This window comes from Ranitomeya variabilis, chromosome 3, assembly GCF_051348905.1.
Source record: "Ranitomeya variabilis isolate aRanVar5 chromosome 3, aRanVar5.hap1, whole genome shotgun sequence".
Classification (NCBI taxonomy): domain Eukaryota; kingdom Metazoa; phylum Chordata; class Amphibia; order Anura; family Dendrobatidae; genus Ranitomeya; species Ranitomeya variabilis.
Genome location: NC_135234.1, coordinates 460393096 through 460405862, shown reverse-complemented (window position 1 = coordinate 460405862; position 12767 = coordinate 460393096). Strand labels below are relative to the sequence as shown.

The window sequence follows — 12767 nt, the reverse complement described above, 5'->3', positions numbered from 1 at the left end:
GTTCAGGATTTCTTGCAAAAATTTCCTGAGCAAAACAGGACATTTTCTGCAAGAAATCCGCATGCATTTTTCTTGCGTTTTTACTGCGTTTTTGGTGCGTTTTTTTTGCGGATTTTTCCAAAGGTTCCCAATGCAATAATATAGTGGGAAATCCACAAAAAATCCGCAAAATTAATGAACATGCTACGTTTTTTACCGCGATGCGTTTTTTTTGCGGAAAAAAACGCATCATGTGCACAAAAATTGCGGAATGCATTCTAAATGATGGGATGCATAATGTAGGTGTTTTTTTCACATTTTTATAGCGAAAAAACGTGAAAAAAAACCGTGAAAAATCTGCAACGTGTGCACACAGCCTTAACCTACAGATAAGCAGTTATTCTGCAGGTTAATAGGATTCTGACGCCATGTGGCTGCCGCACTAAAGTCAACGCTGCTGTGAAGAAATTAACTTTTTCATAGAGGCTCGGCTTCAGTCACTACTCAGTACATAGTGAGCGGAGCCTGTAACCACAACCCGGCACTGACTGACAGCCAGCACTATACTAATAGACTGTTAACCCGGCTGTCAGTCAGTGTTGGGACCTGTTTCCAGCCGCTGCTCACTATGTACTGAATGGTAACTGAAGGTTCACCCCTATGACTTAAAGCCTGAGGCTGCTGGGAGGTGTATACTGTAGCTAATTTCCTCCTAGTGGCTGGGCTTTCACTGTGGCAGATGCACAACGGTAGAACACTATTAGGGTATGTGCACATATTGCAGACTTGGCTGTGGAATTTTCTGCGCAGATTCTGCATCTCTTTGCAGAAAACGCAGGTAAAAATCCGTGCAGATTTGATGCGTTTTTGACGCGTATTTGCTGCGAATTTGATGCGTTTTTTGTGCAGATTTCCATGCGTTTTTTTCCTGCAGATTTGTCTGCGTTTTTGTAACCTAAATAAAGATCTTTTATTTAACAAAAAAAAAAATAATTGTGATGTCATTTCTTTGTCCAACCTCTTATTTTACATACTCCATTGAAGAATAATGTTACACACACAGACAGACAGACAGATAATAGATAGATAAATAATAGATAGATAGATATGGGATAGATACATATGGGATAGATAGATAATAGATAGATAGATAGATGGATAGATAATACTAAGGCCGATGTTTAGTAATGAACCTAATAAAATGGTACATAAATAGTTAAATAAGGACACACACACAAAATCTGCACACAATATCTTTAATTTAAAAAAGGGGAAAAAAATGGCGTGGGCTCCTGCGCAATTTTTTGCGCCAGAGAGGGAAAGCCGACAGCTATCCCGGACAATGTTTATAGCCTGGGAAGGGGTTAATACCCATGGAGCTTCCCAGGCTATGAATATCAGCCCGCAGTTGTATAGATAGCCTTTACTGGCTATAAAAATAGGGGACAGCACCCAAAAAATGACGTGGGGTCCCCCTATAATTAAAAGCCAGAAAATGCAATGCAGACAGTTGTGGGATGATATTCATAACCTAGAGAGGGGCCATGGATATTAACCCCCCCCGGCTTCAAATATCAGCCCCCAGCCACCCCAAAAATGGCGCAATTCCAGCACTTAGCCTCTCTCTTCCCACTGACATGTAGCGGTGGCATATGGGGTAATAAGGGGTTAATGTCACCTTTGAGGGTAAGGTGACATTAAGCCCGGTTAGTAATGGAGAGGCGTCAATAAGACACCTATCCATTACTGATCCTATAGTAGTGAAAAAGTTAAATAAAGACACGGCCAGAAAAAGTATTTTAATATTTTTAATTTCACCTTACTTACAACCATGCCTAATTCCCCCAAAGCCATCGATCACCTGCAAAAAAATAAAAAATAATAAACCAACAGTATACTCCCTGGTCCGACGCAGTCCAATTAATAACGAGTGTCCCAGGATGAGCTCCCCTATAGAGCTGTCACATCAGTAGATGTGACAGCTCTATAGGCCTCCAGTGACACACTGACAGGAAACAATGGCTCCTGCAGTGTTATCACTGAGGGTTCAATGGCCTCTCACTTTACAGCACTGCTGCGTGAGAATTTCCCCACACAGCAGTGCCGCAAGTGACAGTATGAACTATACTGTACTCACAGCATCGGAGGGATACAGTGCAGGAGGATACCGTCATTGTATCTCGGAGCCCTTGGAGAGCGGTCGCATCTGCTGATGTGACAGCTCTCCACGGGAGATCGTCGTGGGACACTCGTTATTAAATGGATTAAATCGGATCTGGGAGTATACTGGTGGTTTATTATTTTTAAATTTTTTACAGGTGATCGAGGGCTTTGGTGATTAGCTGTATGGGGAGTATATACTGTATGTTGTATGTACTGTATGTTGTTTGTACTGTATGACTATATGTAGGTACTGTATATGTGTGTATGTGTTTTTTCTTTTTACACTTGAACACAGTAGCCGGATGATGGGACTACTGCTGTCCCATCATCCGGCTACCTGTCACTGTAGCGGGCATAGCCAGATGGGACTAGTAGTCCGATCGGATGATGCCTGTCTGCACACAGACCTGCACACACACACACAGCCCTGCACACACACATACAGCCCCGCACACACACATACAGCCCCGCACACACACATACAGCCCCGCACACACACATACAGCCCCGCACACACACACATACAGCCCCGCACACTCACGCAAACACACAGATACACACTAACACCCTCACACACAGCCTTGCACATCTTCATGCACACACACACACACACAGACACATATAGCCCTGCAGACCCCCCAAACACCGGCACTCAGCCCCGCAAATCTCCGCCCACACACACAGTATCCTCCCACACTCCGCTCACACACTCACCCCCCTCCCGATCTGCAGCGTTTCTCGCAGGCACATCCGCTGATCTTTTTTAAACCTGTGGTTTTGCTGTGGATTGGCCTAACACAATGTAAGTCAATGGGTGCAGAAATGTTGCAGATCCGCAAAAAGAATTGACATGCTGCGGAAAAAAAAGCTGCGATTACGCACGTTTATGTACCGGAGACACGTACACACGTGCACATGTCAATGTGTTTCCACGGACTGTGTGTCCGTGTGCCCCACACGTAGACATGTCGTTTTTTTACCGTCAGCACAGGCAGCAAAAATTTCTGCACATATGCACACGGAGGACACAAATTGATGTAATCCGTGTCACACGGACGGCTGCCGGGGAAGAAGCGCTACAGTAAGCGCTGTTCCCCGGTGCTAGTGCTGAAGATGACTCTCCTCATTCTCACCTGCTCTGCCACGATCGGTGCAAGTAGAGGGGAATGATGAGAGTTATATTAAAGTCAGAACGATGGCAGCAGGTGGGGGCTTTTGGGACTCTTACTCCCTTACTCCCTTCACCCGACACCTGCTGCTGTTAATAACAGTGAAAGTAGGAGTGGATGATCGGGGTATTCCTCACCGGCCGCCTGCGATATAATTAAATAAATGAAAAAGCCGGCATGGGTTCCCCCCTATTTTCTTGAACCAACCAGGCAAAACTCACAGTTAGGGGCTGCAACCCTGAGCTGTCAGCTTCAGCAAGGCTGGTTATCAAGAAAAAAGGGGTCCCCATACTGTTTTTTTAAATTATTTAAATAAATAACTTTAGAAAATGGGGTGGGTTTTAGAAAATGGGGTGGGGTCCCTCCATTTTTGACAACCAGCCTTGCTAAAGCTGACAGCTGGGGGCTGGTATTCTCAGGCTGGTAAGGGGCCATTGATATAGCCCCCCCCCCCATCCCAAAAATAGCAGCCTACAGCTGCCCGGAAAAGGCGCATCTATTAGATGCGTCAATTCTGGAGCTTTGCCTGGCTCTTCCCACTTGCCCTTTGCCCTGTAAGCGGTGGCAAGTAGGGTTTATATTTGTGGGGTTATATTGTCATGTGACATCAAGCCCACGGCTTAGTAATGGAGAGGCGTTTATGCGCTTGCAGCAGCTCATTCATCGGTGGTTCTCAGCCTGGACAGTCGCATCTTGGCAACGTCCAGATTGAAAACTATTTATCCCACACACATAGAATATGGTGTGGGACAGAATGACGGAGAGGTGAGGGATATTCTTGTTTTTTATTTTAGTTTTATTACAGAAGACAAGGGCTTCGATGGAATAGGTGTTAGGTGAGTATAACTGTGTTTGTCACTGTTATTAGTGGCAGCAGGTGTGGGCTGATGAGCGTAATAGTCCCATCAGCCGCCACCTGCTGTCATTGTGATCACTTTAATATAACTCTCATCATTCTCCTGTGCCCGTGCTGATTGCTGGCAGAGCAGGGGAGAATGATGAAAGCCGTCTTCAGCACCCAGTGCCGAGGAACAGCGCTTACTGTAGTGCTTCTACCTTGGCGCCTATCTGTGTGGTACTGATGCGACACACGGTTGCCACACGTGTACCGCAAGTATTACACACATGGGCACTGACATCTCCGATACCGGAAATATCAGGATGTGTGAAACCGGCCTTAGGGTAAGTTCACATACAGCAAATCTCCTGCATTAATATCTGCACAGATCTGAATGGGGTTTATAGAAATCCATGCACATGCTGTAGAACTCATCCCATTTAGATATAGCCATGAATTTCTACAATAGATTTGCCACATGCTCCCTGAGCACTAGCCCTGAATACTAGGGTCACATGGGGGTGGTAACCTTTTACAGATGCTACATATATAGACTCCCTTATCAGCATTATCTTTATGAATGGCTGAGATGTATTCGTGAATAAACTCAACCTAGAGAATCTGCTCCCAGAGAGTTATAATCAGTCAGTAAATGTAACATATTTGCAGTTGTTATAAATGCATAAACAATAAGCATAAATAACAGTAATAGATGTCAGGCTTGACATTTATAAAAACAGTGAAAAAAAGCAATAACCTACGGTGTGTTTCCTGTGTTCTCCCACTAGGGGTCACTGTAGCCTAAAGGTAAAACAGCTCACCCTGCTTTTCAGGAATAAACAAGCGAATTTGCTTGGTAAATCTTTTAAACCGCAGTAAACAAAGTTACAACTAGCAACCACTAAATCCCAGGTGTCATGAATACAAGCTACTGCCCACGATGTGTCAGTGTGAAGCACCAGTCAGATTGCTGTACTCGATGTCTTACCTGGGAATTTATGATCCGCACGGTGGTTTTGTTTCCAACGTCTTTCTCATATTTGTGTGTTGGCGCAGAATTAAATCGCAATACGGCATCATGGGCATCTGTGCAATGTAAAAAGGGTTGTTATTAGGCTGTGATGTTTGTATGTATATAGCTGGGACAAACGATTCATGGGATAAAGCCCAAATCACTACACAATGAGATGTGTACAATAGACAATGTGACAGTTGTGTCACATAAATGTATATTATATGAGGTGACGCATGCTGCTCATCTTGTGCACAAGCAGCAGACAAATTCCTGCTTCTCCGCACACGAACCAAGGAAAAACGTTCACACTAGAAGCAACTTTATCTCACCAGCAATCAACACATTAGGTGGACATTCTGAAAGGCAATCAAAAAACACGAGGGGGCGCCATAAAACGAATGTAACAGGAGAGCACCAGGGGGCGCTATAAAAGGAATGGAATCATTTTTATTTCTACAGTACCAACATATTCCGCAGCACTTTACATATTAAGAGTGGACTTGTGCAGACAATAAAGACAATACAGATTAATAATAAAGCTTACAATCTATGCGGAAATAGGGGAGACACGAGAGGTGAATGGTAAAATGTGATGTATTGTAAGCTCCAGCCATGAATATAATAAATAGGGTTTTCACATAATGTAGCATGAACCGGTCACCAGTCAGTATGTGTATAGGGGCCAATAAGTGGTGGGTGTGTAACAGATGCTACGAGGGGACATATTTGGAGGAAAATCTTGTAAAACGGGGATAGTTAGATAAGTGAGGTGAGGTGATAGGCCAGTTTAAAAAACTGTGTTATTAGGCCACACTTAAAACTGGGGATATAGAGAATTAATCGAATAGTCCTGGGTAGTGGATTCCAAAGACTTTTTCGCAGCATGGGAGAAGTCTTGAAGACGGAAGTGGGAGGTTCGGATTATTGAGGATGTCATTCTCGTTTATTAGCGGAATGGAGGGCATGGGTAGGGTGGTAGACTGAGACGAGGGAGCAGATGTAGGGTGGTGCCGAACTGTGGAGAACTTTGTGGGTGAGAGGGATAAGTTTATATTGGACTTGGTAGCGGATGGGCAACCAGTGCAACGACTGGCACAGGGTGAAGGCATCGGTGCAGCGATCCTGGCTACTGCATTCAGGACAGATTGGAGAGGGGAGGATTTAGTGAGAGGGAGACCATTAGTAGAGTGTTGTAGTCATCCAGACAAGAATGAATAATAGCAACAGTAAGAGTTTTTGTAGAGTCAAAGGTAAGAAAAGGTCAAATTCTAGAGAAGTTTTTGAGCTGTATGTGACATGAGCGAGAGAGTGATCTGATGTGGGGTACGAAGTAAAATCTGTATCAAATGTGACCCTAAGACATCGGCATGCTGCTGGAAAGTAATTGTAGAACCAAACACGGAGATGGCAATATCGGGCATGAGTAAGTTAGTGGAAGGAGGAAACACAAGGAGTTAGTTTTTTGATCAATTCAGTATTAGAAGGAAGACGTAATGTTAGAGACAGCGGAAAGACAATGACTAATCACTGGTATTTTGTAGTAACGGAGGGGAAATGTCAGGAGACAATGTATAATTGGGTGTCATCAGAATAGAGATGTTACTGAAAACTGAATCTACTGATTGTTTGACCTAGGACTGATCCTGGAAGAACCTGGATGGTAAGGGTGAGAGGAAAGGAAGAGGAGTCAGCAAAATGTAACAGAAGAACACCAGGGGGGGTGCCATAATATAATGTTAGGGGAGAACACCAGTGATGACATAACAAGCATGTAACAGTAAAAAAAGGAGGGGTAATATAACAAGCATGTAACAGGCGAACACCATGGTCACTCTATCAAGCATGTAACAGGAAAAGATCAAGAGGAGCAACACAGCAAGCATGTAACAGGAGAAGAACACCAGGGGAAACAACAAGCATGTAACAGGAAAAGAACAACAGTGATGCCATAACAAGCACGTAAGAGGAGAAGAACACCAGGGGTGACATAAGTGTAACAAGAGAAGAACACCAAAGGGCACCATAACAAGATGTAACAGGAGAAGAACAACAGGTGTGCTATAACAAGCACATAACAGAAGAACAACAGGGGTAACATCCAACCATGTAACAGGCAAACAACAGGGGTGATACAGCAAGCATGTAACAGAAGAACACCAGGGTCACTATTACCAGCATGTAGCAGGAAAAGAACAACAGATGCGACACAACAAGCATGTAACAGGAGAAGAACACCAGGGGGCACCATAACAAGCATGTAACAGGAGAAGAACACCAGGGGGCAACATAACAAGCATCTAACAGCATACGAACACCAGGGGGCACCATAACAAGCATGTAACAGGAGAACACCAGGGGGCACCATAACAAGCATATAACAGAAGAACACCAGGGGGCACCATAACAAGCATGTAACAGGAGAAGAACACCAGGGGGCAACATAACAAGCATCTAACAGCATACGAACACCAGGGGGCACCATAACAAGCATGTAACAGGAGAACACCAGGGGGCACCATAACAAGCATATAACAGAAGAACACCAGGGGGCACCATAACAAGCATGTAACAGGAGAAGAACACCAGGGGGCAACATAACAAGCATCTAACAGCATACGAACACCAGGGGGCACCATAACAAGCATGTAACAGGAGAACACCAGGGGGCACCATAACAAGCATGTAACAGGAGAACACCAGGGGGCACCATAACAAGCATCTAACAGCAGAAGAACACCAGGGGGCACCATAACAAGCATGTGACAGGAGAACACCAGGGGGCACCATAACAAGCATGAACAGAAGAACAAAAGGAAGGAGGGCATACCAAGCATGTAACAGAAGAACACCAGGGGACACAAAACAAGCATGTAATAAGAAAAGAACATCAGGGGGTGCCATAACAAGCATCTAACAACACAATTGTTTCTTTAATGATTTTAAAAGAAAAATTATTCTATATTGCAAATCTAATGGGATAAATTAATATTTTTACATGCATGACAATCAGAACCTTGCCCCCACCAATCATTAGCAGCTTGCTCACAGTGTATAGTGTACACAAGAAGCTGCCAATCAGGGGTATGTGTAGGATTATATACAGCTTAGTGTTATGGCCGCTGCTACATCTACAACAGATAAAACAGGGATTCTATCAAATCAGGCTTTCACCCTATATTATGCCGCTGTCAGATAGCAAACATTTGCTGACAAATTCCCTTGAAATGTATCAAGTGTTCAAATGCACTAGTAATAGCCTGGCTCTCATGAGATGCGATTGTCTTTGACTCTTGTTCTATCCCATATATAATATTACATTCTGCTAATGGTAACAGAAAGACTTGGACATCCATGTGTCACGGTCTGAGACTGGACTAACAATGGGTCTGCTGACCCGAACTCACCGCCACTTAGGCCTATATGAGTTGCTCAGTTTGGTGTAGGAGATTGTGCTTCCTTAATCTAGCCTAATGGAAATAGTTTGGATCAAGCACAGTTTTTCAGTGTTATCCGAAAAAAACTCTATATTTGTTGCAGTTTATTATTTCTTATTATTTCTAGCCGCACGTATAAATGTGTATGTCCACATTTTTTTGGCACAATTACCTTGCAGGTGTTCTAGTATAAATCACACTACTTGCATACTTCCATTTAACATCTAGGTATTTTCCTCTGAACAATATAGCTTTGGCTAAAATACTGCTGACAAGAATAAGCTGACACTAACAAGCACAGGCAAGGCATGGATGGATTAGGTCTGAGAACCCAACGTCACATCTAACACAAATAAGAAATAAATACAAAAGATTATCAAATCCAAGCACGTCTTTGGGAATCCGTGCAATCACTTTTCAATCTTGGGGATTCGTTTTGCTTTGTGCAGGTGAGACATTCATCGCATCCTGTACCTGCAGTTTTATCCTTTCCTACAGTGGTCATATTTATTTTTAACTAACGCACCTTTTAAGACTTTCCAATTCCGTTCTCATGTTGGGCAGGAGAAGATATATTCTATGAGTGTAGTGAGATATACCCCAATATCTTACATAAAACAAATACAAATGTGGGTAATAACTGTGCTGCTGGCTCAGAGACGCTGTAGGAAAAAACGGGGATGGTCAGCTCTACATTCTAAGAGCGCGTGCATCAGGGCCTCATTCTTGACATAGATACAAGTCCAAGAAGTAGAAACCGGCATCTATCAGACATTTATGGCATATCTTCGAGATTCCATAAATGTCCAGATGGGACATCCAAATTAGGGTTTGAGGTTAATGCAAATCTATCAGAGCCCTCTTTTATCATGAAGAAAATGAATATAAAATAAGAGATTCTGTCACATAAAACCAACAATAAGTCTTAAATCAAAGGTGATAATGAAATTTGACTTTCATATTCCATTGTTAAGAATTACCTATAAAAGTTGCTATCACCTTGGAGATTACATATATACGGTATTTTATTCCTGCTACACTTTTAATTTTGTAATATTGGAATATAACCCCAGTGTGAAGTCAACAACAACTTTATGGTCTTCTGCATGAACTGCTACTGTCTTGAATATAGAGATGTAAGGTAATGGGTGGTTTAGTGATTTCTTCTGTCTATGTTGATAGACATTGATTTGTGAATTAATGAGTCTATCGGCCTTGGTTAATAGTTCTACAATGAATGAAGAGAGACAAGTGCAGGTATTCAAATGTAACCATGAAGAATTGCCCAGCGTATCCGCAGCGCTGAGCCTTAACTTGCTCTGAGAAGCCCATGCACTTGCCTGTTAATGATGACACTTCTAATGTATCACTTTTAAAAAGGGGACTCATTTGTGTCAAGCAGACGAAAAAGAGAAAGGAAAGAGAAACGCATCTAGGAAGTAGCAGAGATGGGATGAATACACGTTTTGCTCATCTAGTGAAGGATTTTAGGTTTCCCCCCCCAAAAAAAAACATAAGACAATCGAAAGAGAAAGAGAAATCACCGACCTGACTGAGGTTTTATCCAGTTCAGGCTAAATGACAGCGTCTTTAAGTGAAGATGTGCTAATACGGAAAACTAAATGCTGCCAAGCTTTCACGACAGGCCCATAACACAGCTGTCACTCTGCATACTGAATGCTGGATACACACAAGGGAGAAAGCGCTTCTTGGTGAAACACGGCTAGCCTGCTAATGGTTCTGGGATGGCAATTGTTAGATTACAAAGTTACTTACATTGTATAAAATTATTTTTATTTACGGTACTTCTGAAGTTTCCCCCAGCCTTCAACTATTGTGAAACCTATCAATGTTGTCCTACTTACTAAAATGTACAATTCCAAGCAGTACATCAGTATTTTCATGCTATATAAACCATGGGATAATTCATAAAAACAATAGAGGTCAGAGTATCAAAGATAGTAAGGATGAGATCAGTTTTAGAGCCATGTTATTTTATATTGTTTTATAACATCTTGGGTACTTTAAACATACTGTCATTTTCAGGACTCTATAAATCAATGTATAAGAGCAGCAGTGAAATATGTCTTTGTGCATGCATTTTTAACCCCTTCATGACCCAGCCTATTATGACCTTAATGACCTGGCCATTTTTGGAAATTCTGACCAGTGTCCCTTTATGAGGTAATAACTCAAGAAATCTTCAACGGATCCTAGCGATTCTGAGATTGTTTTTTCGTGACATATTGAGCTTCATGTTAGTGGTAAATTTAGGTCAATAATTTTAGCGTTTTTTTGCAATTTTCAAATTTTGAATTTTTATTCTGTTAAACCAGAGAGTTATGTGACACAAAATAGTTAATAAATAACATTTCCCACATGTCTACTTTACATCAGCACAATTTTGGAAACAAAATTTTTTTTTGCTAGGAAGTTATAAGGGTTAAAATTTGACCAGCGATTTCTCATTTTTACAACAAAATTTACAAAACCATTTTTTTTAGGGACCACCTCACATTTGAAGTCAATTTGAGGGGTCTATATGGCTGAAAATACCCAAAAGTGACACCATTTTAAAAACTGCACCCCTCAAGGTGCTCAAAACCACATTCAAGAAGTGTATTAACCCTTCAGGTGTTTCACAGCAGCAGAAGCAACATGGAAGGAAAAAATTAACATTTAACTTTTTAGTCACAAAAATGAACTTTTAGCAACATTTTTTTTATTTTCCCAAGGGTAAAAGGAGAAACTGGACCACGAACTTTGTTGTACAATTTGTCCTGAGTACGCCGATACCCCATATGTGGGGGGGAATCACTGTTTGGGCGCACGACAGGGCTCGGAAGGGAAGGAGCGCCATTTAACTTTTTGAATGAAAAATTGGCTCCAATCTTTAGTGGACACCATGCCGCGTTTGGAGAGCTCCTGTGTGCCTAAAGATTGGAGCTCCCCCACAAGTGACCCCATTTTGGAAACTAGACCCCCCAATGAACTTATCTAGATGCATAGTGAGCACTTTCAACCCCCAGGTGCTTCACAAATTGATCCGTAAAAATGAAAAATTACTTTTTTTTCCACAAAAAAATTCTTTTAGCCTCAATTTCTTCACTTTCTCATGGGCTACAGGATAAAATGGATCTTAAAATGTGTTGGGTAATTTCTCCTGAGTACACCGAAACCTCACATATGGGGATAAACCACTGTTTGGACACACGGCAAGGCTCGGAAGGGAAGGAGCGCCATTTGACTTTTTGAATGAAAAATTAGCTCCAATAGTTAGCGGTCACCATGTCGCGTTTGGAGAGCCCCTGTGTGTCTAAACATTTGAACTCCCCCACAATTGACACCATTTTGGAAACTAGACCCCCCCATGGAACTTATCTAGATGTGTGTTTAGCACTTTGAACCATCAAGTGCTTCACGGAATTTTATAACGCAGAGCCATGAAAATAAAAAATCATTTTGTTTCCCACAAAAATAATTTTTTAGCCCCCAATTTTTTATTTTTCCAAGGGTAACAGGAGAAATTAGACCCCCAAAATTGTTGTACAATTTTTCCTGAGTACGCTTATGCCCCATATGTTTGGGTAAACCACTGTTTGGTTGCACGTCAGGGCTTGGAAGGGAGGGAGCACCATTTGACTTTTTGAGTGCAAGATTGGCTGGAATCAATGGTGGCGCCATGTCATGATTAGAGACCCCATGATGTGCCTAAACAGTCAAAACCCCTCAATTATAACTCCAACACTAACCCCAACACACCCCTAATCCCAACTCTAACCATAACCATAATCACAACCCTAACCACAACCCTAACCCTAATCCCAACCCTAACCACAACCCTAACCCCAACACACAACCAACCCTAATCCCAACCCTAACCATAACCCTAACCACAAGCCTAACCCTAACCTCAACACACCCCTAACCCTAATGTTAACCCTAATTCCAACCCTAACCCTAATTCCAACCCTAACTCCAGTTCCAGCCCTAACCCTAAGGCTATGTGCCCACGTTGCGGATTCGTGTGCGGATTTTTCCGCACGGTTTTTGAAAAATCCGCAGGTAAAACGCACTGCGTTTTACTTGTGGATTTACCACGGATTTCCAGTGTTTTTTGTGCGGATTCCTATTGAGGAACAGGTGTTAAAACGCTGCGGATTCCACAC

The 12767-nt window shown here is 42.4% G+C and overlaps 1 protein-coding gene across 1 annotated transcript in view; it reads right to left on the bottom strand.

Moving 5' to 3' along the window:
- ST6GAL2 (ST6 beta-galactoside alpha-2,6-sialyltransferase 2) overlaps positions 1-12767 on the bottom strand; it is a 243964-nt gene that overhangs the window by 44520 nt on the left and 186677 nt on the right. The window contains exon 4 of the mRNA XM_077296601.1: positions 5138-5235. Within this exon, the coding sequence (XP_077152716.1) occupies positions 5138-5235 (98 nt within the window). The remainder of the gene's footprint in view (positions 1-5137; positions 5236-12767) is intronic.